The following is a 25,501-nucleotide window of genomic DNA, read 5'->3' on the forward strand; positions in this document are numbered from 1 at the left end:
CTGCCGACCAGGCCCCGCAGGAAGACCCGGCCGTGCTGGCGCAGCGCCCCAGCCAGACCTCCGGAGAAGCGGCGGCCCAGAGCGGCGGAACTGCTGTCGGGCCACGCTGGTCGGCTGCGTCGCGGGGTTCCCAGATCCCCCCCGTGCCGCCGGCCGTGGCTGCCGGAGAGGTGACGGCGGGTGACGCCTCCCCACCGGCGTCGCCACCTGTGCTGCCCGACACCATCTCTGAGCAGGTGTACACACGGGCTGTGGAGCGCGCCTTCGCAGCCAAGTGTCTCAAGCACTCGAAGTTTGTCACCGATTTGGAAATGCGTCAGTTCGTATTGCAGTTCTTGTTGGCTGAACAGCAAGAGGAGAATTTTCAGCGGGCGAACGAGTTTGTTAAACAGCTTCTTCATAATCAGGTTGAGCTGGGCTAAGTGGTTTGCCTTATGCTTCCGCCTCGTTCAAAATATATCATGGCCATTGGAAATCTTCTGATTAGAGCTACGCAGGTCAACTGAACCCCGTGTTAGCATGGTGTGCATGTATGAAACATTGACTACCAGCGGAGCGCGGTAACCAGGAGTCGGTCTTGGATGAAGGAACGAGTGCGACATGGGTGGTGCGGATGCGTTTGTTTTTTGCAGCCGAATTTCTAGGGGCGATGACCGGTATGTTAATGAAGGGGGAGAGAAATGGTGTCCGTTATCCAGGGAAGTACCCCGATCTCCCCTAGCTGCCTCATTTTAAGCCGATAGGCCAAAACTAAGTCTGCGAAATATTGAGTCGTTGAGTGCGTCAGCTGCGTGGCTAGAGTTCCAAGCTTCCGTACCAGATGCCCGCGAATGCTCAGCGTCGACGTCCAATGAATAGCAGTTCGGACGTAAGTAAATATGGAGGTCTGTGGCTGGGGTCTGTAGCATGATGCAAATGTTCTCTTGAAGCGAAAGGGATTTTTGACTTCGGGCTTCTGTGCTATACTCTCACGCGGCTTGTCGCCGGATTTGGTCTACAAAGTTGCAGCTCATCCTAGGCCTGATTCTCCACAAGTTCAGCGTTGAGACATTAGACTGTCGTTCAAGGTCTTTGGTTTCGGCTTGAGATTTGTGTGCAGAGAGAGCACAGCATTAATACTGTCCTACATGTGTTACAAGGGTATTGCAATTGGTAGCAAAATGTAAACAGAGGCAAATAGCGTACGGGGCCAGATAAAAACATAAACTTAGGTAAACCTGCTCCTTTCCGCATTTTCCTAGATCTCAGAGGGCTCCCGGGTGTGGTAAGTTTTTCTTTAGGATTGGGACGCGAACCATTTTTATAACCATCTCCAATCCACAGGGTGACGCGCATGGTCACAGCGATGTAACCCTATGACCAGTATCTTAGTTCCCGCTTGCCCTAGCCTCAGCGAAGCTTTAAGCTATTTAATTTAGCTGTCAACATCGTTTACGAGTTGGTAGTTTCTCTAGAGCTCGTAGTAGGTAGTAGAAAATCTGGTAACAAAATTTCTGGTGACGACAATGACGCGGAGTGCGGCGATGGCGCAGCGGATGTACTTACATGACCAACGCCCTTGTGGGAGTCGCGGAAGCCGCCCGGTCTCGCCGGGGGGTGGAGCTGTGCATTGGGCTAAAATTGGGATATTCGCGAAATCCTGTGTTTGATGTAAAAAGCGCTGTGCGTGCGGATGTCCGTGGTGCTTGTGGTGTATTTGGCTGACTTTGATCTGCCACAGCAAGCCCATCAGAATCGAAATCTGTTCGGGACTTTGCGAATTCATCGATCGATAAGCTGGCTTTGTGGCGTGATTGACAGGAGTGCTGCTTAGGACAGGAAACGCAAATAATTGAAACAAGGTGCAAGAATTAAGCATGGCGGATGAGAAAGAGGCCAACACTGGACCTGCTGAGGACAGTATTAAAGTGATATGTCGTTTTCGTCCTCTAAATACCTCTGAAGAAAAGGCAGGGTCAAAATTTATAGTCAAATTTCCACAGCAAGGTGGCGTCGAGGACAATGCTTGTTCAATTGGGGTAAGTGCTGATATTTGTTATGGCAGGAAGTAGCTGTTAACCTAGTTAGCTTGATATGGCAGGAACTAACTGTTAGTCATTTTTTCTCAGAATTAGTTTAGCAGATCCCTTTAATAGGGCATGCAATATGCATTTTGTGTCCAGAAGGTGCATTATTGCATTTCATGTCAAATTTAGCTTATACTAAAGGATGGGTTTACATCTGTCAAACCTTTGTAGTTGTGTATGCATCCATTTCTAAAATCTGATTTACTGCTGCAGAGCATTTAATCACCAGCATTTGATTACATGTGAATGTCAATGTTTGCTTTGCAGTTGGGAGTAGATGACATGCACCATTTAATAGTCCTTTAGATCAGATTGGCTCTGTTATTGGTTGTTGGGCTTTATCCTGTCTGTGAAATTTATGTGTATTTTGCAGAAAACTGACACATTGCCGACAAGATAATTTTGTCAGGGATTCCAAAATATAAGCGGCTTTAAGATGCGGGCAGTTTAATTATTCTTTACGTTTTTCAGTTGGGTTGTGATGAAAAGTGTTTGGGCAGTTAAGCCTGTTCTTATTTTCTAACATCAACTGTTAAGAATTTTTTCAGATCTTTGGTTGATCACAACCAATTACAAACTTAAGAATATGTAAAAAGAAGAGATATGATTAGGTTTGTATGTCTACAAACACAGGCATACATTGAGACTGACATTTCATTGTCAACTGCATGTTGTGTTGACAGCAAACTCATTTTTATGACAGACCACTAGAACTGCAGCCAAAGGTAATGCCAGCAAACTACTTCAGTGACATGGGGGTACCAATCCACATTTCAGCACTTTCCACACATGTAGTGCCTGCTCATAAATCAACATGCATCTCATAACCCCTGCCTTGCACCTCTCAACAGCTGTTGATGTGACCCATGGCTCAAAACATCACCCTGATATTGGAAATCAAATGCTGGATGCACTAACATGTCAACTGCTTGTTAGGAATAAGTATAAAACCTCAGTAAAACCTCAGTTAGTACCAAAGGATCAGTTTAATGCCCAAATCAGGCCATGCAGCTGACAGGTAATCTCGGAATGAAATTCCCATATTATTCAGTCTGGTTTTTTAAAAGAAGTTTTCCAATGTTTCAGAACCTTGGAACATGCTTAAAATTCTTACCCAGAACCCAGACTGCCAAATTTGGAGGAATGCTCAAATTGCAGAGAAATGCCTTGTTGTCAGGTTTGTGACTTGTCCCCTGCATTGGTGTAAGTCCATATACCAGATGATGTATAACTAGCCAGGAGAGCTAGGCAGAAACAAGAGAGGCAGTTGTTTCAGTCATGTGTTCTGTCCCTTATCATTCTGTCCCTTATTCTCCCCTTTACTCAGTCCCTTTCCAGTCCCTTTATCTGTGCACCAGCAGCAAAGGGCAATTAAGAATATGACTTAGCCAAATATCTATTGTCCCTGGCTTCTAAAACCGTCCATGAGGCTGTAAGTAATATGGCAATGTAAATCAGTTGATATTAAATGTACATGGTTGTGCCAATCTCATTATGTATTTCTACATCTGAAACTGTCTTGTGCATTGACAGGGCAGGAGCTGTGTTATTTGTTGTCAGGGTAGGACCAGCATGTGTTTAGTTCCTGTTCTAGTTCTAGTTCTAGGCTAGTTCCTGCACAAGGAACAGGGATTCCAGGGAAAGGGACAGGGGTAGAGGTGCCAGAGGATGTGATGTTGCAGATGGTGTTGGTGGTGTTGCCTCCTGTTTGCTTGCACAGCCAGATTCAGCTATCATATGCAGTCCCTCCCTATGCATTTAGTACTTACATAAGTGACTCCACCATAAAGTGATACATCTTTGCCCAATGGGAGCAAATAACTCTTTGGTTCCTTCAATTTTTTGCCTGCTCTTTTCAGATCACCACATATGCCCCAGTCCCAGCTGGGGTCTGCTGGTAAAGGGTGTTAACCTGATGTGGTTGTGAACTGATTCTTGCTGCCTTTATAGACACTGAACTGAGGTAATTGCTTACCCATACCTGATTGCATACCTGGTTTTGTGTGCTGTGAGAGCTCTGGATACTGGGCTGGTAAAATTGAAGCTATTGGAGGACAGTTTTGGCCATGCCTAACAATCTGCCTGAAAGTGTGGGTGCAGGTGGTGGAAAGTCCGTAACACAGATACTCACCATTGTGTGACTTCATTCTCCTCTCATTTTGCCTTGGGAGCCTTTATGACTATGCTGTTTTTGATTGTCTGTGGATGGAGCAAGTCCAGCCTTCTTGTCTTCTACATATAGGACTTCTTGGTCTATTGACATAGCAGGGCCTCAGCCAATCATGGCTGAACATTGAGGTTCATATGGGGAATTCTTGGTAGGTACAGTGAGGAAATTGTTTTCCAATTTTGCTAGTGTAACATCTTGAGCTTTATTTTCCTCTGGGGATGGATTACATTGTGTTCTCTCACTCCAGCAAGCAGTCAACCTCGATTAGTATGAGCCGTGCATATTCTTGCCTCATGGTTATTTGGATCATATGGATCATATGGATAGGCTTGGACAGATATTCTACATAGTAATGGTGCTGGGGCATTCCAAATGAAATCACATAACATAATTATTGACATCTCACTCATGCCTGAACACTCAATGGGGAATGGAAACACAGCCCCTGTTTTGGCTACTAAAGCAGATAATTTCGGCTCGGTGCGTTTGGCAACATCATCGTACAGTCATTGCCCGCCTGTTGGTGCTGCCTGGGTGGTCATCTTTCTGTACTCAGACATGATTTGGCTACTTGATTAACCCCCTAGACATCCTTGTATGTACGAGGGTCTCTGTGAGAGGGAGAGGGGAGGGCGACTTAAACAACAATGATTCTTTCCAAATAAGTCAGTTGCTTTCCCAAAGAAGAGGCAGGAAAAAATCCCCAATTTCATGCAGATTATCAACTCACCACCCTTTGGTGTTCCACTCAGTTCCAGTTGGAATGGCGGTCAGCTTGATATCACGCTACTGCATGGCTGTGCCCCCACCTGTAAATTGTTTTTTGACACTGACTTTGGCTAACTTCCTCATATATCTGTTAGATCAAGACAACACTTAGGGTTGCATTTTGGCAAGCGAGGAAGATGTGCTGCTATGCTTTGCATGCCTTCGATCCTGCTGATGATTCAGCTCTTATCGGTAGCCTGATGCTCCCAGTGACGTGATGGTGATGGACAGATTACATCCCGGGCCGTGGGAACAGAGCGAATGTGCACGAGCAGAGCGCACCCTGTGCAGCTGGTTCGCAGAGCCGTCCAAACTGGTCATGGTGTTGCTCGGAAGGCCGGAGGACAGAGGTCCGTTTCGTCCGCCCAACCATTTTTACCTCTGGTAGTGATCTGTTCCTAAAATGGTTGGGTCCATACAGCGTCATCGTTTTACCGTGAGATGATGGTGCGTCGTTGATACCGACTGCTCCTGGGAATGGGCTTGGGGTGGTGGTGGTGGGGGGGGGGGGGGAGGGGGTGTATGGCATAAGCCGAGATTCGGTACGGGGTGAGGAATCCGTCGCCCAGGTCGGATAGTTTCGATGTAAGCCCTACGACGATGCGCGGAAAGGAGGAGGCAAAAACCTGCGTTTGCGCTCCCTCTTCTCCTTGGATTTTTCGCGTTGACGAATTCTGGACTTCACTTCCGATCCTGCTAGAGTTGACTGTCCGCCGATGCTCGTTGCAACGGGCTTTGGGTGCGCTAAGGCCGTGGGTTTCCCAAAGATGCTGTTTTATCTTTCTTATCTGCCTTTTTCTCGCCTCCATTTCCCTGTCTGCCTCAGTTCCACTAGGCAGCAGAGCTTTGTAAGTCCTTGTAGGCGGGTCAAGGGATTTTCCTTGAACAGAATATGCACTGATGCAGTTGGGATCTTTTTCAATCCTTCCATTGGGTGGGTGAGACATGGCTCCCAGGAAGATGGAAACGCCCACACGTCCACATTCTTCGCTTCGTCTTCAGCTCACTTCGTCCACACTCTTCCCACATGTCATCTAATTGATTCAAATGTCGTCTCCTTCCTTCCTGTTCCCTCCCCTTCTCTGTCACTGTTCTCGCTGCTCTCTCTCCCTCTTCATCCGCCTTTGAGCTGGGTCCAAAGACAAAACAAAAATAACTCATATGCACCCAAAGATGGCCTCGATTGGGCGTCGCTAAGTTTCCTTGAACCGCGGCGGCTGGCGGTATACTGTGTTAGCCCCATGAGAATAACGCGTGGATGATTCGAACTTCCGCAAATATGTTACCAAGCTGGAAAGTATTTCCCTCAAGAGAATAATATGTGAATAATTTGGGCGCTCGCAAATGTGTGGCGTAACTTAACAGTGTAAGTTTGCCCCGAGAGAAAAACACGTTAATAATTTGGGCGCCCGCAAATATGTGGCCTAACTTGACAGTGTAAGTAAGCCCCGAGAGAAAAACATGTTAACAATTTGGGCGCCCGCAAGTATGTGGCCTAACTTGAAGGTCTTTTAGCTTCAAGAAAATAATGTATGAATAATTCTGACATCCGCAAATACTTGGCCTAATGAAAGCTGACAGTACCTAAGGTCAAGCCGACCATGGGGTGATTATACCGCCGTCCCCGCTGCTAACCCACGCGATGACACGCGTGGAGCCGCATCCCCCTTGGTTTGTTCTTCTCCCTTCACGCGGCGGGCTCCATCTGTGACTCCTCGCTCGACACGTCTCCCGCCCGAGGCGTCCGCAACGGAAAACAGCGGGGTATGCATCGAGGCAGGAAGGCCTTGCAGGCGCTTCCTTCTACACGGCGCCGTTGGACGTGACGATGGATTCTGCGAGGCTGCGGGGCTTGTCTCGGCCGCCCCCGCGGCGCCCGCGGCGCGGCGCGCGCCCCCGCCGCGGGGCCGGGCGACGCCGGCCGCGCTCCAGTCAGCTGGCCGGGCTGCGGTGCGTGACGTCACGCAGCGCACGCCTCCAAATGGGCGACTTCCGGCGGCGCGAGGCTCCAGGTTTGGGTGGTTCGCCGCCGCCGGGCGGCCGTGTGGCACCGGCCCGGCTAACGGGGCGCCGACCGCCCCGGAACCGGGCCGCCGGGCTCCCGGCCTCCCAGCGGTCCGTCATGGGACGCGACCTGCCCAGCGGCCGGCCGCCGCCGCCGCGCCGCCGCTGCCTGCGCGGGCGGCGCCCGTTCAGGGAAAAGGATCGCGGGTGGTTGAGGAGATGGCGGTTTGGTTTGTTTATTCGGGGTGGCAACCATGTTTGGTGATTTCCGTTATCGGCGTTGAGGCGTTTCCGCGGAGGGGGACGCCCCTCTGCAGTGTTCTTTTGATGCGTCACTGGGGTTGGATGGGTATGTTGGCTTTCATTAAGTAGGTGAGGGGGTCTCTTCTCCAGCTTCTACGCCTATGTATGGCGTGCATTAATGATGCAAAGGTCCACTAATGCCTAGTAGGCGCCTAGACCCATCAGGGGACTGGTGCCGACAGCGGGCGACGGGGGGGGGGGGGGGGGGGGAGGGCTGGCGGCGCACAGCCAGACTGCACTGGCCCACTGGTGGCGGGGGGTAGATGACAGAGCAGATCTCACACCGGTGAGTCACTAACCGGGCTGAGGCTGCCCAAGGTCCCGGCTTGAGATCACCTACACAGGTCGCATTGACGGCGGCGAATGATTCGTAGCCTGATCTACTTATTGTTGGCGGCTTGGAACGCCGCGTTCGTCTGTCCGTTTTGAAGTGTATGGAGGCCTCGGAGAAGGCCGGCTCGAGAACCCCGTGACATTCGGCCGCCCGTCTCGTAAACACGGTCCGGCTGTAGGCGACCCCGCACTGCTCACATTAGCACGACTGCGTGCCTAGATACCGTATCATAGCGCAACGTTCCAGCTCAACATACATGGCTGTTGAGACACATTTCGGTAGGTCGGCAGACTGGTGAAAGTCACGATGTGTTCTGGTCATTGCGGAGAGGACAACCTCTAATCTCTTGTGACAAAGACCATGCCGCTACTTCGTCCGCTCCGCAATTGTGTCGGGCATTCACGCGATACAAACGCGGTGCATTACTTTTCGCGAGAGCCGCGGGTTTTCATGCGATAACAATGCCGCAAGAACCCATGTGATGGTAGAATCAGCTACATGAAAGGCTGAAATACAGTAAGGCGGCCGTTTTGCAGACGGCTGAGTGTAAAAAAGGTGTTGACGTAGCATGTGACGACCTGGCTTATGGGATGGCAGGGCAGCATTCGACCCCTGCGAACCCAAGTGTTAGAATGAGGTAAAACAGCTGTATTTATGCCTGTTCTTGCTTTGGTAGGGTTTTTTGTGGACGGTTTTGCAGGGTGTGGTCCACCTTGGATGTGACCGTATTGTCTGCTCTTTCAGGGAAAGCTGTATATGTTCGACAAAGTCATCAAACCCAACGCCACACAAGAAAAGGTCTACAACGATGCGGCCCGCACCATTGTCAGAGGTATGTGACGCAAAGTGTGCAGCGTGTCAGTGTGTGACGTCACGCCATCCTGTCTGACGTCACGCCTTGCCGAGCCCCGACTGCCAGGAGCAGCTCACAGCAGTCTCTCCGCTCCGCTCCGTGGCGTTTGTGGTGCGCCAGCCGGTGCCGTCACCGACTGATGACTTGATACGAAGCCGACGACTGGTTGGATTATTGACAGATAGACTAAGACCACGGCACTGCCGGCAGTTTCGAAAGTAACGGCTTGGTGTGCAAGAGCGAGGCGGCTCAGCTTCCCGCAACAACAGCTATTTTGATGTGATGAATAGCGATTTATTATGGCTTACATGGGCTACGCTCAGGTTTCACAGCGTTGCCAACATTGCTGCACATCGCTTCAGAAGGATGTCTTCCGTAGGCGTCTCGAATGCCAGTCAGTAAGCCTCTCGCGAATATTACAGTCGGACCCAGACGCGAAGAACCGGACTGCCGCCTCGCATATGGTTGATGTTTGGTCTTTCACCGCCTTGTTGCCTTGCCGCGGGCGGGGCCGATTACGGTTCACTGCAGAAACGTGCAGTTTTTTGACGAAGGAAAAAAACGCCCTTTGCGCCGAACGGAGTGAACTGCGCCTGCCGAGCTGGGCGTGGTCACGGGACCCATTCCTCCGTAACGCGCCGCGCCAAGCGCGCATCGCCATGTTAGCCCCCGTTCCGGTCGTTGCATCGCTGATCGTCGCCTTTGTCGTCGCCGGCGCGACAAACCCCCAATCGAAACGGTCGCATCCATCAGAGGGACGCGATCGCCACGTCGCACATGCTGCTGAACGTTGCAGCTGAGGACCGCTCGGTCCGCGCTGACGCACTTGGCCGCCGGCCGCGGCGTCGGCGGCAGCTATGGCCGGCACGCCCTGGCTAGCCTCCCGACTGTCCCGCTGCGCCCCGCGCTGGAGCAGGGACCGTCACGACCGACGGAGGGGGCAAAGCGCCCCCCTTCCCCCCCCCCCCCCCCCGCCCCGCCCCCCCCCCCCCCCCCCCCCGGCGGCCGGCCGCGTGCCAGCTGAACACGTGACCTGTGACGTGGGGCGGCGGGCCACGCGTGCAACAACAGCTGCGGCGGCGGCCGGCGGACGTGTGCCGTCACGGCGTGTGATCGGGCCGTGACGCCGTGCCGCGGCCGCCGCGGCGGTTAGCTTAGGGGGCGGGTCACGCGGAGCGGCGCCGCCGCGCGCGGTCCGGCCGCTGGACGGTGGGGCAGATGGACGGACGGCACGCTGTCGCCCGCGGCACCGGCAGCTCTGCCGAGCGTACGACCGGGATCTTCGCGACAAGGCGGCCCAGTGGGGCGTTTGCGCAGCCGTGCCTCGGTGAACGAACGCGCTCCCTTTGGACAGACGCTAATCTGCCGCTGGCAATCGCAGCCAACTTGCGAGATTTGCGCCCCCGCAGCCGCCTGGGGCCGCCCGAGTGACGCTGCGCTCCCATCGGACGACGGGGCCGTGACGTCACTGGTAGTGTCGCAATCGCCAGCAGCGGGCAGCGGCCAAATGAGAATGACACACATCCGACGAGAAGTTAGCTATTCCTGACTGCATGCACCTGGATTTGTTGGAGGCTCCCGGCGAGTTCCGCGCCGTAGACGGCAGCTGAACAAGCTCTGGGCAAATGTACGAAGCTAACTTCTGCGCAACTAACGCCTTTCCGAATATCCTCGTGCGGAATGTTGATGACTACTAAGTTTCCAAGCGCCCGCACCTCGTCAAACGTTTCTCGCTGGCAGTGATCTAATCAACAGGGTCGGGTTCCGCGTCGCAGTCGGCCTCGTCCTCTCATCAGAATGTCGCATGTATGCAGTGTTTTCGACAGGCGTGTTCCGCTTTAAGATTCTGCTGCCGGAGGCGGCGAATTGCCGCTGGCGTAAAAGCTGCGCATCGACGCGGCTCGCCGTTGACGCCGCGCTGGCGGCGGCGGCGAGCCGGGGCCGGTGGGCGAGCGGCGCCGGCGGTGGGCGGTGTCGCGCCGCCCCGAGAGCCGGCCGGGGGTCGTGTGGGGCCGGCGGCCGGCTCGCCTGAACTGGCTGCAGCCCGGTCGATGTATCGATCTCGCCGCCGCTCCGCCGCAGCGGCTTGTCTGGCCGGCCTAGCGCCCGGCCCGTCTGGGTTAGAGGGCGGCGGTCCGGGCGTAGAGCACCACAGACGCCAGAAGGCGGTCCGCCTGAGGTGGAGATCGCCTTTGCTTAGTAGCATATAGGTTTGTACAGTAACACACCTTGGTTGCAGGGTATTGGAACACGGTTAGAGAGTGGTGAGTATCTGTGGAGAGTGAAGCGGGCCTGGATCAGGGGGTGGCGGACCTGGATCAGTTGGTAGCGAACCTGGGTCAGAGGCTGGCCGACCTGGGTCAGTGGTTGGCGGACCTGGATCAGGTGGTAGCGGACCTGTGTCAGCGGGTGGCGGACCTGGATCAGTTGGTAGCGAACCTGGGTCAGAGGCTGGCCGATCTGGGTCAGTGGTTGGCGGACCTGGATCGGGTGGTAACGGACCTGGGTCGGGGTGGCAGACCTGGATGAGCTGGTAGCGGACCTAGGTCAGGGGGCGACAGACTTGGACCAGGGGTGGTGGACCTGAGCTATAAGGCGCATGACTTGGTGGAGTGCTGATCGCACTCTGTTGTAACGGATCGTCACGCCTGTCTTCCGACTCCGGCTTACGCACTGCCGACTGTAATCCGGAGCCCCCGCTGCCGCGCGGCCGGCCGCTGGCGCCGCTGGCCGTCTCCAGTGTGACGGGGGTCAGTGTTGGAGCCGGCCGGCCGCTGGCGCCGCTAGCCGTCCCCGGCGTGACGGGGGCCAGTGTGGGAGCCTGCCGGCCGCTGGCGCCGCTGGCCGTCCCCAGTGTGACGGGGGTCAGTGTTGGAGCCGGCTGGCCGCTGGCGCCGCTGGCCGTCTCCAGTGTGACGGGGGTCAGCGGGGGAGCCGATCGGTGCCGGCGAGGCGGCAACAAGTCGGCTGGCGCCGCGGCCCCGCTGCTCACTATTGATCGGTTGCGGGCTGCCGGGCCGTGGCCCGCCCTCAGCATACTGTCTGACAGCCAGAGACAGACTGGCCGGCGCCGGTGCCGGCTGCCGCTCGGTGGCGCGGCAACAGCACCCTGTCGCCTTCAGCAGGGACTCCGGCATGGCAGTCTCCCGGACTCGCCCCAAGCGGGCCGGTGCCAGCGGAGCCGCCAGTGGCGGTGGCCTCTGGCCTTCAGTAACTCGCCCCGAGCGGGCCGGTGTCAGCGGAGCCGCCAGTGGCGGTGGCCTCTGGCCTTCAGTAGTCTTCAACGGGGTTGTCTCAGCAGCCACTGCAGCGGGGTTACCCTTGTCAGATTTTCGATGGGTGGGGCTCAGCGCAACGTGGAAGTATGAAAAGCTTCGCCAAGAGTCCATCCCCCATCGTGCTGTTCCTGAAGATCGCCGCCGTCTCCAACGGTGCCATTCCAGGGGCTCCCATATCCGCACCTTTGCCACCCTTTATGACAGTTCGCCGCCTTGGGCGCAAGCATCTGAAAATCTCCGCTGTCCTAAGCTGGCACGTTGACCATATGACGGGCACAGCGTGACCGCCTCGTGCTGTCCTGGCGCCAGTGCCGGCCGGCCCGTTCGGCGGGAGGCCGACCCCGGCGCCGATGCTATAATTACCGCCGGCCGACCCCTGTCCAGTGCCGCCGGGGGGTGCGTGCGCCTGGCCGCGACCGCGCCTGGCTGCCGCCGCCGAGCCGGCAGCGTGTCCAGATCACGGCCGGGCGAGCTCCAGCTCCAGCTCCAGCGCCAGCGCCAGCGCTAGTTCCAGCGCCAGCTCCAGCTCCAGTGCCAGCTCCAGCTCCAGCTCCAGCTCCAGCGCCGGTCCGGCACGGCAGGCCGAGAGCGCGGCTGGCAGCGGGGGGCCAGCTGGACGCGTCACGACCTGTCGGCCCGGGAGGCGGCCAGGCGTCGCCGAAGGGAGCCGCCCCGCTGCTGGTCAGCCACCGTTCCGGCGCCGGCGGCTCCCAGTCAGTGCCGTGTCGCCGTCTGGAGGGCCCGGGGAGCAGCCATGGCCAGGTCGACATCCGGACGAGGTCGGCTCCCAGTCAGTGCCGTGCCGCCGTCTGGAGGGCCTGGGGGCGCAGCCAGGACCACGTCGACATCCGGGGGGAGGTCCGCTTCCAGTTGGCGCGACGTCACTGACACACTGGCATGCGGACGGTATGTCCCAGCCTCGGCCAGCAATGTTACGCCTTGAGTTACGTAACTGCGTGCAACATTCCGTCGAGATACGCGCTGGCCTCGCGGGGTCGAGCCCGGCGTGCCGCCCTCTCTGGATGCACCTGTGCGGTTTTGAGCTGCCGCTGCTGCCGTCGCCCGGCCGCACCCTGCCGTCGCCGTCGGCGATCGATAAAACCGACCTTCCGACCGACGCGTCGACAGCGGCGGCGCCCGACGACCGGCGCCGGTCCGGACCGGACCGCTCTGGCGGACCGGTGCGGTCCGGCGGACCGGTCTCCGGCGTGGTCGGCGGAACGGCAGTGGTGTCGCAGACACTGGACCTTTTCACAAAGCGCCTACTTCACGCGTCTGCTGATGATTGGACCAAAAGGGGCCCAGCGGGGGTCATAAAGTCATCTCGACGTGGGATGTATTTCATTGTGACGCGACCCTCAGGGAAAACTCACAGCCTTCTCGGACCAGCGCCGCGCAGCGGTTCTGGCTCCGTTGCATGAGTGGCCGAGTTCGCCACGCGGGGGCGAGGAACTTTCCGAAAGGTTCGGAGGGAGGCATGAGCAAGCTGGAGCTAGTCTTACCACGCGACGTTGTTGTGTGTGTTTGATGTGACGCATTCCCGAAGTTAGGAGACCGCTGAGCCACACCGCGTTGTCTTCCCCGTTCCCATGCCCCTGTAGCCAGGGTCATGAAGAGGGTGTGCCTCGCACGCCGCAGGACCGGTTCGGACGGGATGCCACGGAAAGATCCGCTTCTCCGCTTATCTGTTGAACAGACCGATACTGTCCGTACGCCCGATGTCACCTCTGGCTTCGTGCGGCCTCGTCTACTCTGGCTTTGTGCGGTGCGCATTAGATGCGCAGTTGCTGTGTGGTCGACGTGCTGGCGTCGTTTTCGATTGAAGAGTCCATTCAGTAGACAAGTGTCGCGCCTCTTGGCCCTCGATGCCAACTGCGCGCGGTGAGACTTATTGTACTCTGCAAAGCGAACCATGCATGCGAGGCTAACTGATCGGCGTGGGCGAGTGGGAAGGATTGGGCCACTAATGACACCAACGGTACGAATGCCTACCCCAGTAAAGGTAAGGGGGCGGGGGCTGCTCTCCACATGGCCTGACGCTGTGGAGATCTGACCGCCGCAGAGCCGCGTCGCCCCTTTCGCCGAGCCCTCTCTGTTCCCTCTCGTCTTCGGGGTGTCTTTGCCTCAGCCTTCGCTCGCGAGCGGGCGCGGTCGGCGGCCGCCCCGCTGACTCAGACGCACAGCTGGCCCGCGCCGGTGACGTCACGCCGGCGCCCCGCTGCTGGCCGCGTGCTCCGGGCGCCGGGCGAGCCGGCACCGGCGCGAGCGGCGGCGGCCGGCCTGCGCCGCCAGCGCCGAGCAGGCCGTCACGACGCCGGCCCTGGCTCGCCCCGGTCCGAATTCCAGCCGCCGTCGGCCCTCAGGCCTCGGAGCAATTCATTACCGGCCCCGCCGAAGCGGGCTGGCTGCCTTGAACACGCTGTCAATGACGGGCATTCGCTCGCTTAAAACACGGATGTGAAAATTTGGGGCAGCGTCGGATTATGAAGCTGGAAGGCGGAGATCCTTTGTGATTTAGCGCGTCCAATATTGAGGTGGGCACGTGCGAATGGCACGGACGTGGCGTCGGCGCCGGCCCGTGTGACGCTCGGATGCTGCAGGAGGTGCCGCTCGAGGCGCGGGGCGCCACCGCCGGGCACGGCTGCCAGTGCCGGTCACGTTGTCGACCGGACGGGGCGACGTCAGAGGTGACCCGATGTCGGCCCGAGCTGTCGGGCGCGACGCCGCCTCTCACTGCGCCCTCGGTGATGGCATCGTTCATTCGCGCTCATTCGTTCCGTGTTGTTTGTGAAGTCTGCTGACTCTGCTAAGCTGGCTGCTAAGGCTGATAGACGGTGTTTGGCATGCGAGCGGTGCGCGTCCGGGGCGCCGTTTATTTTCTTCTCGCCGCCTCACGGGTGGGCGTTTTTCCCGCGGGAGGGTTAAGAGCGCGCTGCTCGCTGCCGGCGGCCTGGGCCTGTGCGTGGCTGAGGGCCATTGCTCGCTACCGACGGCCTGGGCTCGCGCGTGGCTGAGGGCCGCTGCCCGGTGTCGGCGGCCTGGGCCTGTGCGTGGCTGAGGGCCATTGCTCGCTGCCGGCGACCTGGGCTTGCGCGTGGCTGAGGGCCGCCGCCCGGTGTCGGCGGCCTGGGCTTGCGCGTGGCTGAGGGCCGTTGCCCGGTGTCGGCGGCCTGGGCCTGTGCGTGGCTGAGGGCCGTTGCTCGCTGCCGGCGGCCTGGGCTTGCGCGTGGCTGAGGGCCATTCCTCGCTGCCGGCGGCCTGGGCTTGCGCGTGGCTGAGGGCCGCTGCCCAGTGTCGGCGGCCTGGGCCTGTGCGTGGTTGAGGGCCGCTGCCTGGTGCCAGCGGCCCGTCTGCCCTTCGTGGCTGCTAGGCTGCTGCTCAAGGCACGTGTCTGTGACCCCCCCCCCCCCCGGCGCTGCCCCCGCCCTGCCTCGCTGGCTGACGTGTGGCCGCGGGCGGGCTCGAGACCCACGGTTCGCACGTGTGCGCTTCAGTCGCGAAGGTCGCCCCAGCATTCAGCCCACAGTGGAGCGCGAGCTTCGTTAATCGGAGGCTATGATGTTTGCTGATAGAGCGCCAATCAAGATACTGGGTGAGCAGCGCATGGAACACCTGGTTGGCCGGCAACCATCGGTGACTGGGGTTCGAGGTCACTGCTTTGTTCGTAAACCTACAAAGCCGCTGCTGGCTGCTGGCCTTCTCGGCCTCCACAGAGCTCAGGGGGACCAGCAGCAGCGGCGTCGCTGCGCTCGCCCAGCCGCAGCGCCCGTGGCGCCGCTCTCGCCGGCTGCGCCGGGATCGAGCGGCGGCTGCTCCGGCGGGTGGTGCGGGCCGCGGACCGGCCGGCCCGGTCCACATGGCCGAGGCGCGGACCGTGGGAGGAGGCGGTGGGCGGCCGGGCCCCCGCCATTGTTGGCTCGGCTGAAACGTGCGGGGAGTCTGGTATGACAGGGTAGCGGTTGGACGCCGTTTGGACAGCATGTGTACAAATGAACTGCTGAACTAGAATGAACTACCGTATCTTTCGCATCGAAGTTTTGCTGTTGTCATGTTCTGTAAATGAGGGCTGTGTCTTGGTACCCGTGGCCAAGACACAGCCAAAACAACACATAAAGTTGTTTTGTTAGTGAGGTGATCGAGCCGATGAGTGTGCTTGTAGACAATGAATCGGTCGAAGGATTGGTGTGCATGTTATTGAAACCTTCGCTACCAAGATACACTGTAGTGGTAGTAGTTCCCATAAATACCCTGCATTTGGTAGCTCGTGTTGTAAGGCCAGAAAACGTCATCGCTCCGTCTAAGTCGAGCGGTCCCAGCTGCCAAACCATACGGAATGTTCAGCACCAACTTTCAACCTACCGGTTCCAATACCGTTTAGAAGTTTTGGGAGAGTTGTTTACACATATGCTAGGATGTGAAGAGACTTGAACGTCTGAAAAATGGAGGCAGCCCGATTTCCGAGCCCTCGTTTTCATGCATCGCTACAGGGTTCATTTATAACGTGCGAACCCCAGGGTGCGAGGTGGACGGCAGGGGCGAGGGGCGCAGCCCCGTCAACGCTGGGGGTATGGCCTCTCACCCTATTTCTGTGCATTTTGTAAGGGAAAAAGTCGTCGGATTGCATGCTTCATGGCCTCCGGAACGCGCTGCATTCAGTCCTGGTGCGACCGCGGTGTTTTCTCCGCCGCTGAAGGTGAGAGCGCCACAGCTGGAGAGAGCCCGAGGCCGGGCTGGGCGCGGCCGGCGCGTGCCGCAGCGCCGCTGCCGGCCGGGAGCCGCCGTCTGCGGCTGTCGATCCCGATTTAGTGCCGCTCCCCCTGGCGGGAGGCGGACCGGTGCCGGGCCGCATTTGTGGCCTCGTCACGCGGCGACAGCCACAGCTGAGAGGCTCGGCGGACCCACCTCAGCCGGCGCGCTTCCGCCACGGGGCTCGGCTCAGAGCATGAGGACTTTCCCCAGCCCGAGCCCATCTGCTCTGTCCATCCATTAGCCCATTGCTCTACTCTCCCGTGCTCTCCTTTATGGATCGCAACTGGATCCTGGAGACCGATGCATTGCGGCCGGAGACGCCTTCCCTTCCCGCCAGCTGTAAGTGGGATGTTGGGAGCGGCAAGTACGTTGTTTGCAAGTCGTTATCAAAATGTCCGGTTCCCCCGTACAGACCCCTATTGTCGTGAAAGCCGCATACCAACTCAGTTTTCATTGCGGGGCACCTCCATTGAGTATGCGTAAATAATACGGTGAGGATAGTTAAGGCGGCGTTCAAAACCAGCACCAACTAGGTTGCCAATGATATTGTGCTTAAGCTGTGCGTCTGGGAAACCAGAGGTACGGGTTCGACTCCCCGTGGTGGCAACCCTTCCTGCCAGGGCGAGAGACTGGCGACTTCATACAGCCTCAGCAAATGAGTGCGTCGTGAAGCCTCGATGGCACACAGTACTACCCAGCTGTCGCCGTGTTGAGCCGGCTCAGTATTCAAGCAAGTCATCACGACGCAGGATTGGATGGGCGCTCACGGAGCGTCCGGCCGGCCCGTCGGCGCCATGCTCCGACGCGGCCATCAGCAGGCCTGACCGTGCGTGCGCGACGATGCCGCCGGCCGCGCGCGCTGCGGTGCCTTTTTGCGGGGCTGGTGTTTTTGGTGGGCGGCAGCGGCGGGCGCTGAGGCGCGCCGTTAGCTCGTCAATAATTGGTGGCGGCGCCGGGCGGCGGCGGCCGCCAGCCGGGCCGCGGCGCGCGCCGCTCGCGCCACCACCGGGAGTGCTTGCCGGTGGCGCCAGCCACTCGAAACGGCCTCGGCACGGATCGCACCGCATCCACAGACGGCCTTCTGGCGGGCCAGGCCCCGCCGCGGCAGTCGTACGCTTGTGACGGCTTGTGCCGGTCTTCGGCCACCGTAAAACCTGTGGATTCACCGCTTCATTGAAGATGAAAGCCAGCGCGTCGGCTGTAGGCATTGCTGGGCCATGGGCGTGCGGGAAGTGGGCCTAATCCGATGCTATCCATTCAACAGCGTCGTGTGTGACTCGACACGTTGGCGTGCGTGGGGCCTTGTTATTTCCGCTGTGTTGCATGCAGCTGCCTCCGAACTTAACGCTAGCTTCTCCCCGTCGGCTGCCGCGGGCTCGATAAAACACGGCGCCTTCTCCGGGTCGGTACTGGACCCAGCCGGGCAGAGGCACGCGAGCCCCTCAGATGTCCAATTCGTACCCAGCCGTGCAGAGGCACTGAAACATCTCAGACGCCCATTCCTACCTAGCCTGGCGGAGGCACACCTGCGGCCCTGAAGTGCGCCGGTGGGATATAGACATGAGAATCTGTTTGGGATTTAGTAGCGCGGTTAGTCTCGCAAATGGCAATGTTACGTATCGCGCGCCGAATAGATCTGGCCGGAATATCATCCACGTGACCCTTCGTCCACTTGAACCGCCGCAGTGGGGAGTCCTCACGCTGACGCCGGAATGGTGCCGAACGCTTTCGGTCATTGGAACGTCATGATAGAATGGCGTCTGTGGCGTAGGCATGGTTGGGCTTCAAACGATATTGCACTCTTGCAGAGACATTTTGGCCGGAAGTGATCAGCTTAACGTAATCGCGTTGCAACCGAACCCTGTAGACTATCTGGAAGTCGGAGATAGATACGCCAATTCTTCGCAGACACCGTTGCGGTGACTTTTTCGTTGTTAAGTTGTATTTGGGCTTCACATGACATTGTGCAGTTTAAAAACGCTTGAATCAGAAATGATGGCCAAAAATACAAGTGTTGAAACCAAATCCCTCAAACCATCCGTTTGACAAACCAAACTCAAACCGTCATTTCAGCATGCGTTCGCGGTTTCTTTGCACGCACTGATACGATGACCTTTTCCTTTACTGATGTGGTATCACGCGCGAACTCCGGTTAGGTTTGCGGAGGACATTCAGTCGAAGAGCGTCAGCTCTCTGGCGCCCAGGTGGGCGCGTGTGTTGTGGGACTCCTGGTGACACCCTTTATCCATCCAGCCATGAGAATCTTTGCCCGTCTACCCATGAGGCCATGTGACGTGGGCTCATCTTGTGGCATGCCACTGCACCGCGGCAGGAAACAGACACCGCTCGTTGCCTGTTACCTATCTACTGAAATGCGACTGCATGATGTCAGAACCGCGCCGGGTTTCCTGACTGCAAAACCTGGCAGTGTGAACGGAATTTCTGGGAATTGCCGCCGTTGCGAGCCGGCTGCGCCCCCGGCTAATCCTGCTGGAAACTACCTTCCCTTTGTTAGCGGCTCAGTACGAGGACCTGTTCTGTTGAGTGGGCGAACGGAGGCTCTGGACCGGACACGGAGCGACGTGGGCGGGTCGAGGGGCAACGGACTGGGGACAGCCGAGGAGGCGAGAGACACTCTGGGCGGCTCACGACAAGGAGACTGAGTTAGAGACGGTCTGGAGATAGGAGACGCCGGCGTGGGCGTGACGGAGGACACGGAGACGGCGCGTGTCTGTTCGCGTGTTAGGTAGGAGACGGTCCGGCTCTGTCCGCGTGTTTTGGACAGTAGACAGCCAGTCTCTGTCCGCGCGTTCGACAGGAGACAACCTGTCTCTGTCCGCGTGCAAGACAGGAGACAACCTGTCTCTGTCCGCGTGCAAGACCGGAGGCGGCCTGTCTCCGTCCGCGTTTTAGACAGGAGACGGCCTCTCTGTCCGCGTACGAGACGGAGACGACCTCCCCCTGTCCGCGTACGAGACAGGAGACGGTCTATCTCTGTCCGCGCGCGAGACAGGAGACAACCTGTCTCTGATCGCGTGTGGGACAGGAGACGCTGAGACGGCTCATGCGTAGGAATTCAGCAAAACGCCAGCCTTCACCGACGCATCGAGACATGACTGGGACATCCTGAAGCGGAGCCGGCTCCTCCGAACCCTGACCAGGAGGACGAGAGCTTGACACAACACGGCGGGGCGGTGCTCCGGTGTCGGGCCGGTCGGCGAAGGGGGGGGGGATGTCTCGCCCTGTTGGTATGTGTGGTCGGCCGATGAGCCGGGTTCGATCAGGGGCGCCGCGGGGCGGTGCCAACTGGGCCGCACGTCACGGGCGGGTGGGACGCCGTGGCCCGCACGGTCCGACCGTCAGCAGACCCCTCCCCCTCCTCCCCACACTGGTTCAAACAGTGGAGCCGTTGGCCGCTGGGCGCAATGGCGATTGTGGTGTGGTCGCGGCTTTGTTTACCTGCGTGGCCCATGCTCTCCTCCCGTGTCTTGAGGCTCCATGGCAACTTTTTTCTCCCGACATTCTCAAAGACACTCAGAAAGCAAAAGCCCGTGTTTTGGGTGGATGTACCGGGTATCTGTGCGTAGGCGAGGCCGGCTTTGGTAAGCTTAAGATATCGCGCTGATGGCGTTCACAGTTTTCCATCCCTGATGTAGAAGTGAGTGCCAATGGCCTTCTAGTCGATCCACCGGGCTCCAGTGCGTTCTGATTGCGCCGGCATCTGGACCTGATGGTTGTCGTCGAGCTTCGTTGTAAGCGCGTCTCCACTTGTTGAGGCGCCCGCCGTAATGTAGATGACATAACGTATGCGAATTGCTGACGTTGCGTGGGTGTTTTTCCAGCTTTGTCTGAGGTCATCGTATGTACAGTGATGCTGCTAGGGCCTTATAAAGAGAGCTTGGGTCGTGTATTGTGGACTGGAAAAGGCCAGCAACAGTTCTTTGAAACGGGCAGCAAGACAAGATTTCGGTCCAGCGGAACGTGCCTGGAGGTTAAGTGACGTCATGCGGTGACCTTGGCGGCCGGTGATATTTCTGTGTGGACTGATCGGTGTGAGCACAATGCCGTTAGCAACCGAGCACACCCTGGAAAGAACTTCACCCTTGTTATGCAATAAGTGGAGTTTTGCCGCCACCGCGCTGAGAGCAATACATTCTCGAAGCATGGCATGCGCTCCTCACAAAGAAATTGGCAGAAGCACAATAGGTTTATTTAGCCCTAATGTCTTGCTTGTTTGGACTCAAAATTGCCCCGGGTGCGCTCCGCCGCTCCCGCCTGCCAACTGTGCATTATTGATGAGCCGAACACGGGAAGGAAATTGGCGCGCCCGGGCCCAATGGAGGGTGCGCCGGCCGCTTACTGCGCTGTCTGCACGGGCGGACGGGCTGGCGAGCGCCGCCCGCCGACAGAGCTGCCGCAGCGGGGCGGGGCCACGAGCTCCTGGTCCGTGGCCCGTCCTAACTGGTGGTCAGCGGCCACTGCTCCAGTCGGAGAGGCGGCACGTTCATAACACACTTTGCCAACGTGTAGGTTTGGGCCAGCGCGTCCCCCCTGTTTACTGTGACACTGTCGTGTTTCCCGTACGCATAGTCGGGTCCATGGAGCTGTTGGCACGCTTCTGTGCTCGCCGTCGGCTATCGGTCGGTGCCGTGGAGCTGATGGCACGCCTCTGTGCTCGCCGTCGGCCATCGGTCGGTATCGTGGAGCTGATGGCACGTCTCTGCGCTCGCCGTCGGCCATCGGTCGGTATCGTGGAGCTGATGGCACGCCTCTGTGCTCGCCGTCGGCCATCGGTCGGTATCGTGGAGCTGATGGCACGCCTCTGTGCTCGCCGTCGGCCATCGGTCGGTACCGTGGAGCTGATGGACCGTCAACATCCGGCCGATGATCTGATCAGCTCGGCTCTTTGTCCGGGCCCACGCACGCCATTCCAGCTCAGGCCGCTTTTCCCGTTTGAGGTTTTTCGTTCGCGTGCGACCCAATCACTTACGGTGATCCACCTGAGGTGGAACGAAAACCGGCAGAAGCGCTTCGGACGGTGCGGTCGGCGTCTGCCGGATCGGACGCCGCCGCGTGACTCACACGGCGTGGGCGGCGCGTCCTCGGAGTACCACGGAGTACCACGGAGTACGACCGCGTGCCTCCGGTCGCCGTCCACGTGGTGAGGCCGCCTCCGCTCCGCTCTGCCATCCCGAGTCTAGTTCGCGGCCGGCCGACATCGACATCCGGGGTCGAAAACAAAGCTCATCGCCTCCGAGTGGCGCCGATTGTTCTGTGGCTGTTGGTGCTGGCGGCGGTGCGCCGGCATTCTCGGCACGTTGGCCGGCGGCGCCCAAGTTCGCAGCCGCTCGGCGTGATTGGAAGGCCCGGCCAGGATGGCCCCGCGGCGGCCAAGCGGCATGCCGCCTGATGAGATGGCCGCGGATCGAGGGCGGGATGAGGCTGGCGGGGCCGCCGCCTCCCGGGGTCCCGCCCCTTCCCCGGGCCCCACCGCCCCCGGGCCCCGCTGCCTTTGGGGCCCGCCTCCCCCGGGCCCCACCGCCTCCCGGGGTCCCGCCCCTTCCCCGGGCCCCACCGCCCCCGGGCCCCGCTGCCTTTGGGGCCCGCCTCCCCCGGGCCCCACCGCCTCCCGGGGTCCCGCCCCTTCCCCGGGCCCCACCGCCCCCGGGCCCCGCTGCCTTTGGGGCCCGCCTCCCCCGGGCCCCACCGCCCCCGGGTCCCGCCGCCTCCCGGGGTCCCACCGCCCCGGGTCCCGCCGCCCCCGGGGTCCCGCCCCTTCCCCGGGCCCCACCGCCCCTGGGTCCCGCCGCCCCCGGGTCCCGCCGCCCCGGGGTCCCGCCGCCCCCGGGCCCCACCGCCCCTGGGTCCCGCCGCCCCCGGGTCCCGCCGCCCTCGGGCCCCGCTGCCTTTGGGGCCCGCCAGCCGGCGCACTCCACCGCCGCGGTGCGATGTGTGAGGGGCGCCCACCGCTTCGTTTCCCGGCACGGTCCGGAGTTGGGCGCCCGATCTGGCCTGCCCGCCCGGCCCGGCCGTGAACTCATCCCATGCTCGTCCACGTCGGCCGTCTTGGCATTGGACGGTTTACGGTGCGATTTGCGTATGCATTTCGCACTGAGGCTCCTGTGCCTAGTATTGCGCTTGTCTTCGCCTGGGAAGGCCAGTATTGTGCGTTGGCTTCATTTACAACCCCTGGTGGGTTTTCGCAGCCGTGAGTCGTGCTTGTTTTGCAGACCAGGCCTCCGTAGACATTCGCGGTCATACGTCGGCTCCGGAGCAGAGGGCCTGGCTTGGCCGCAGGTCGTGCCACTGACCCGGGTGGCCGCACACTGAGCACGGGCCAGTTCGGGCCCGGGTCGGCGGGTCTAGCTTGGCCGCAGGTCGTGCCACTGACCCGGGTGGCCGCACACTGAGCACGGGCCAGGTCGGCTCCGGAGCAGAGGGCCTGGCTTGGCCGCAGGTCGTGCCACTGACCCGGGTGGCCGCACACTGAGCAGGGGCCAGTTCGGGCCCGGGTCGGCGGGTCTAGCTTGGCCGCAGGTCGTCCCACTGACCCGGGTGACCTTACACTGAGTTGGGGCCAGCTCGGGCCAGGGCAGCGGGTCTAGCTTGGCCGCAGGTCGTGTCACTGACCATGTGACCTTTCACTGAGTTGGGGCCAGTTCAGGTCATACACAGAGGGTTACAGATGCAGGCCCATTGCATTCCATTCGCAATATACTGGCATAGCTGAATCAGTAGAAGCTGGGTGCTGAATTCATTAAAGCCATGGTGGGGTAAGTAAACATTTTGGGGCATATTAAGCCAAAGAGTTCCACACTAAAGGCGTTAATCGATGGGTACACTTAGGCTTGCTTCTTGGTGCAGGTGTCCTCCTCTGATGTCCGTTCACGGTATGAAACCTGCAGCGTGTATGTTCAGGCGCATCGTATGCTCCTGGCTATGTTGGCGTTGTCCGGCATCATCGATCCCCGTTTTCGAGTCGCGGCGTACGCGGGGTGCCGACGGTAGTCTGCAGGACCAAATGACGCAGGCAGGCTGATGCAACTGGCGTCACCACGTATCGCGGTGTCGTCGCTAGGTAGCGAGGCGTGGTAGACCGCTTCATCTCATCTTGAGAAATGCTATCGCTTTGAGTAGAGATGACAGGAAGGTGGTTCTGCATTCGTACGGCCCGTTGCTTGTTCAAAATGCGACTGTAGCTTTTGCCAGCAGCAGTTTTCGGGTGATGGGTTTGAATAGCCTACAACGGCGTAAGGGCTGGCTGGGAGAAAGGCCTAACTGGCCCGGCTTTTGCCGTCTGTGTGCCGTCGAGAAATGCCACCAATCGTTCAGCGGAGCAGCGGCCATGTCGCCGCTCCGCTCCTGTGCTGAGTCGACGGACTGTGACTGACGGACCGTGCTGCCTCCCGCAGATGTTCTCATGGGCTACAACGGCACGATATTCGCGTACGGCCAGACGTCGTCCGGCAAGACGCACACCATGGAGGGCGTGCTGGGCCGACCCGACCTGCAGGGTATTATCCCGCGCATCATCAGCGACATCTTCAACCACATCTACAGCATGGAGGAGAACCTTGAGTTCCACATCAAGATCAGCTACTTCGAGATCTACATGGATAAGATCCGGGACCTGCTGGACGGTGAGCTGGTTGCTGGAGGCACCAGGAGCGCCCCTCCCCCTCCCTCCCGTAGGTCGCCTATGCGGTGCTAGTTAGGCGGGCAGGTTGGCCGGGCCCTTATTACCATATATCATTACGTATCGCGTCATAATTTACTAACAAGATCGTACCGCCGCCAGTATTGTGTTGCCTTCTTCAGGTACGATGTTACATCGCACTTCGTCTGGCTCAGCAGAAGAAGGCTTTGTACCGCTGCAGGCCTAGCGGGGGCGGCGTTTTGAGAGCCCGGGCCGGGCTCAGCAACGTCAGAGCGGCGGGGATGCTTAGTCTGCATCCGTATAGGCGTGACAAAGCCCTTGCTCCGGGCTGCAAAGCCTAGAGGCTTCGGCAGCTTCAGGCGCCGGCTCAGAGTTACGTCTTGCGGTGGGGAGGGAAATGGCGAGGGCTTGGTTCAGTGCTTGGGGCGATTTATTGGTATATCTGTGCGTAATCGCTCGTTATTTTTGGGCGCACATCGCTACCTTGATCAGTGGTTGTACAAATCGGTGTTGGAGTACGAAACAATGTGCTCATGTCGTGTCTGCAGACTACTTTGCTTTCGGAGAGCAAAATGAGCCTCTGAAGAACCAACCCGCTAAACAATTGTGTTTAACAGGAACAAAGGCCCGAAAATGGTCTTTGTTCGTCTGCCGTTGCCTCTGTACGTGACACGAGCTGACTTCTCAGCTCTGTTGTTATGGCTTAGCACTTCGTAAGTTTAAGCGCAATCAGCATCACTCATATGGACACATGGCAGTGTCAGTCTGGGTGATTTCATATCCGCGAACATCAGTCAGACACTCGGGACTTGACATGTACAGGGGCCCCTGTGCCGAATGTGCATAGCAGCCGGTCGTGGACCTCGGCCAGGATCTCTGACTGTAATGTCACGTTGTGCGCGTCTATCCGTGAAAATCACTGCATGAGAGCACGCTCGAAGTGGGACGTCGCCCGGGCGCTGCGGTCGGTCTAGCTGACCCTCTCCGTGATGTCGAGACGGCGCCCGGGCACCGCGCGGAGAGCCTCTCCCGGCAGTCGTGACACCTGATCTCTGTGTTCAGTGGGGGGGGGGGGGGGGGGGCGAGGGGGCAGGGCCTGAGTGGCGAACCCCGAACATGGCAGCGCTGGCTCAGCGCGCAACCCTCTGGGCGAGGCGCGCTGCACCAGCTGTCGATTGGCGGCGTTCTGTGCTGAGAATCGTAATCAGATCAGCGTGTGGCTGCATTGATGAGTCGGCGGCACGGGAATTGAGTCGGACCCTGGCTCTACTCCTGGGTCTTCCCCGACCTCGCTGTGGCCCCTGCTGCTGAGCCAGCCG

At 59.0% G+C, this 25,501-nt stretch overlaps 1 protein-coding gene across 1 annotated transcript in view; it reads left to right on the top strand.

Moving 5' to 3' along the window:
• The first annotated feature begins 1,566 nt into the window (after positions 1–1,566).
• The window catches only part of Khc (kinesin heavy chain), a 42,652-nt gene continuing 18,717 nt past the window's right edge, over positions 1,567–25,501 (top strand). Inside the window, exons 1-3 of the mRNA XM_037229250.1 lie at positions 1,567–2,018; positions 8,390–8,477; positions 23,938–24,165. Coding sequence (XP_037085145.1) covers positions 1,857–2,018; positions 8,390–8,477; positions 23,938–24,165 — 478 coding nt within the window. The 5' untranslated portion in view covers positions 1,567–1,856. The remainder of the gene's footprint in view (positions 2,019–8,389; positions 8,478–23,937; positions 24,166–25,501) is intronic.

This window comes from Pollicipes pollicipes, unplaced genomic scaffold (assembly GCF_011947565.3).
Source record: "Pollicipes pollicipes isolate AB1234 unplaced genomic scaffold, Ppol_2.1 Scaffold_6138;HRSCAF=7277_pilon_pilon_pilon, whole genome shotgun sequence".
Lineage (NCBI taxonomy): Eukaryota > Metazoa > Arthropoda > Thecostraca > Pollicipedomorpha > Pollicipedidae > Pollicipes > Pollicipes pollicipes.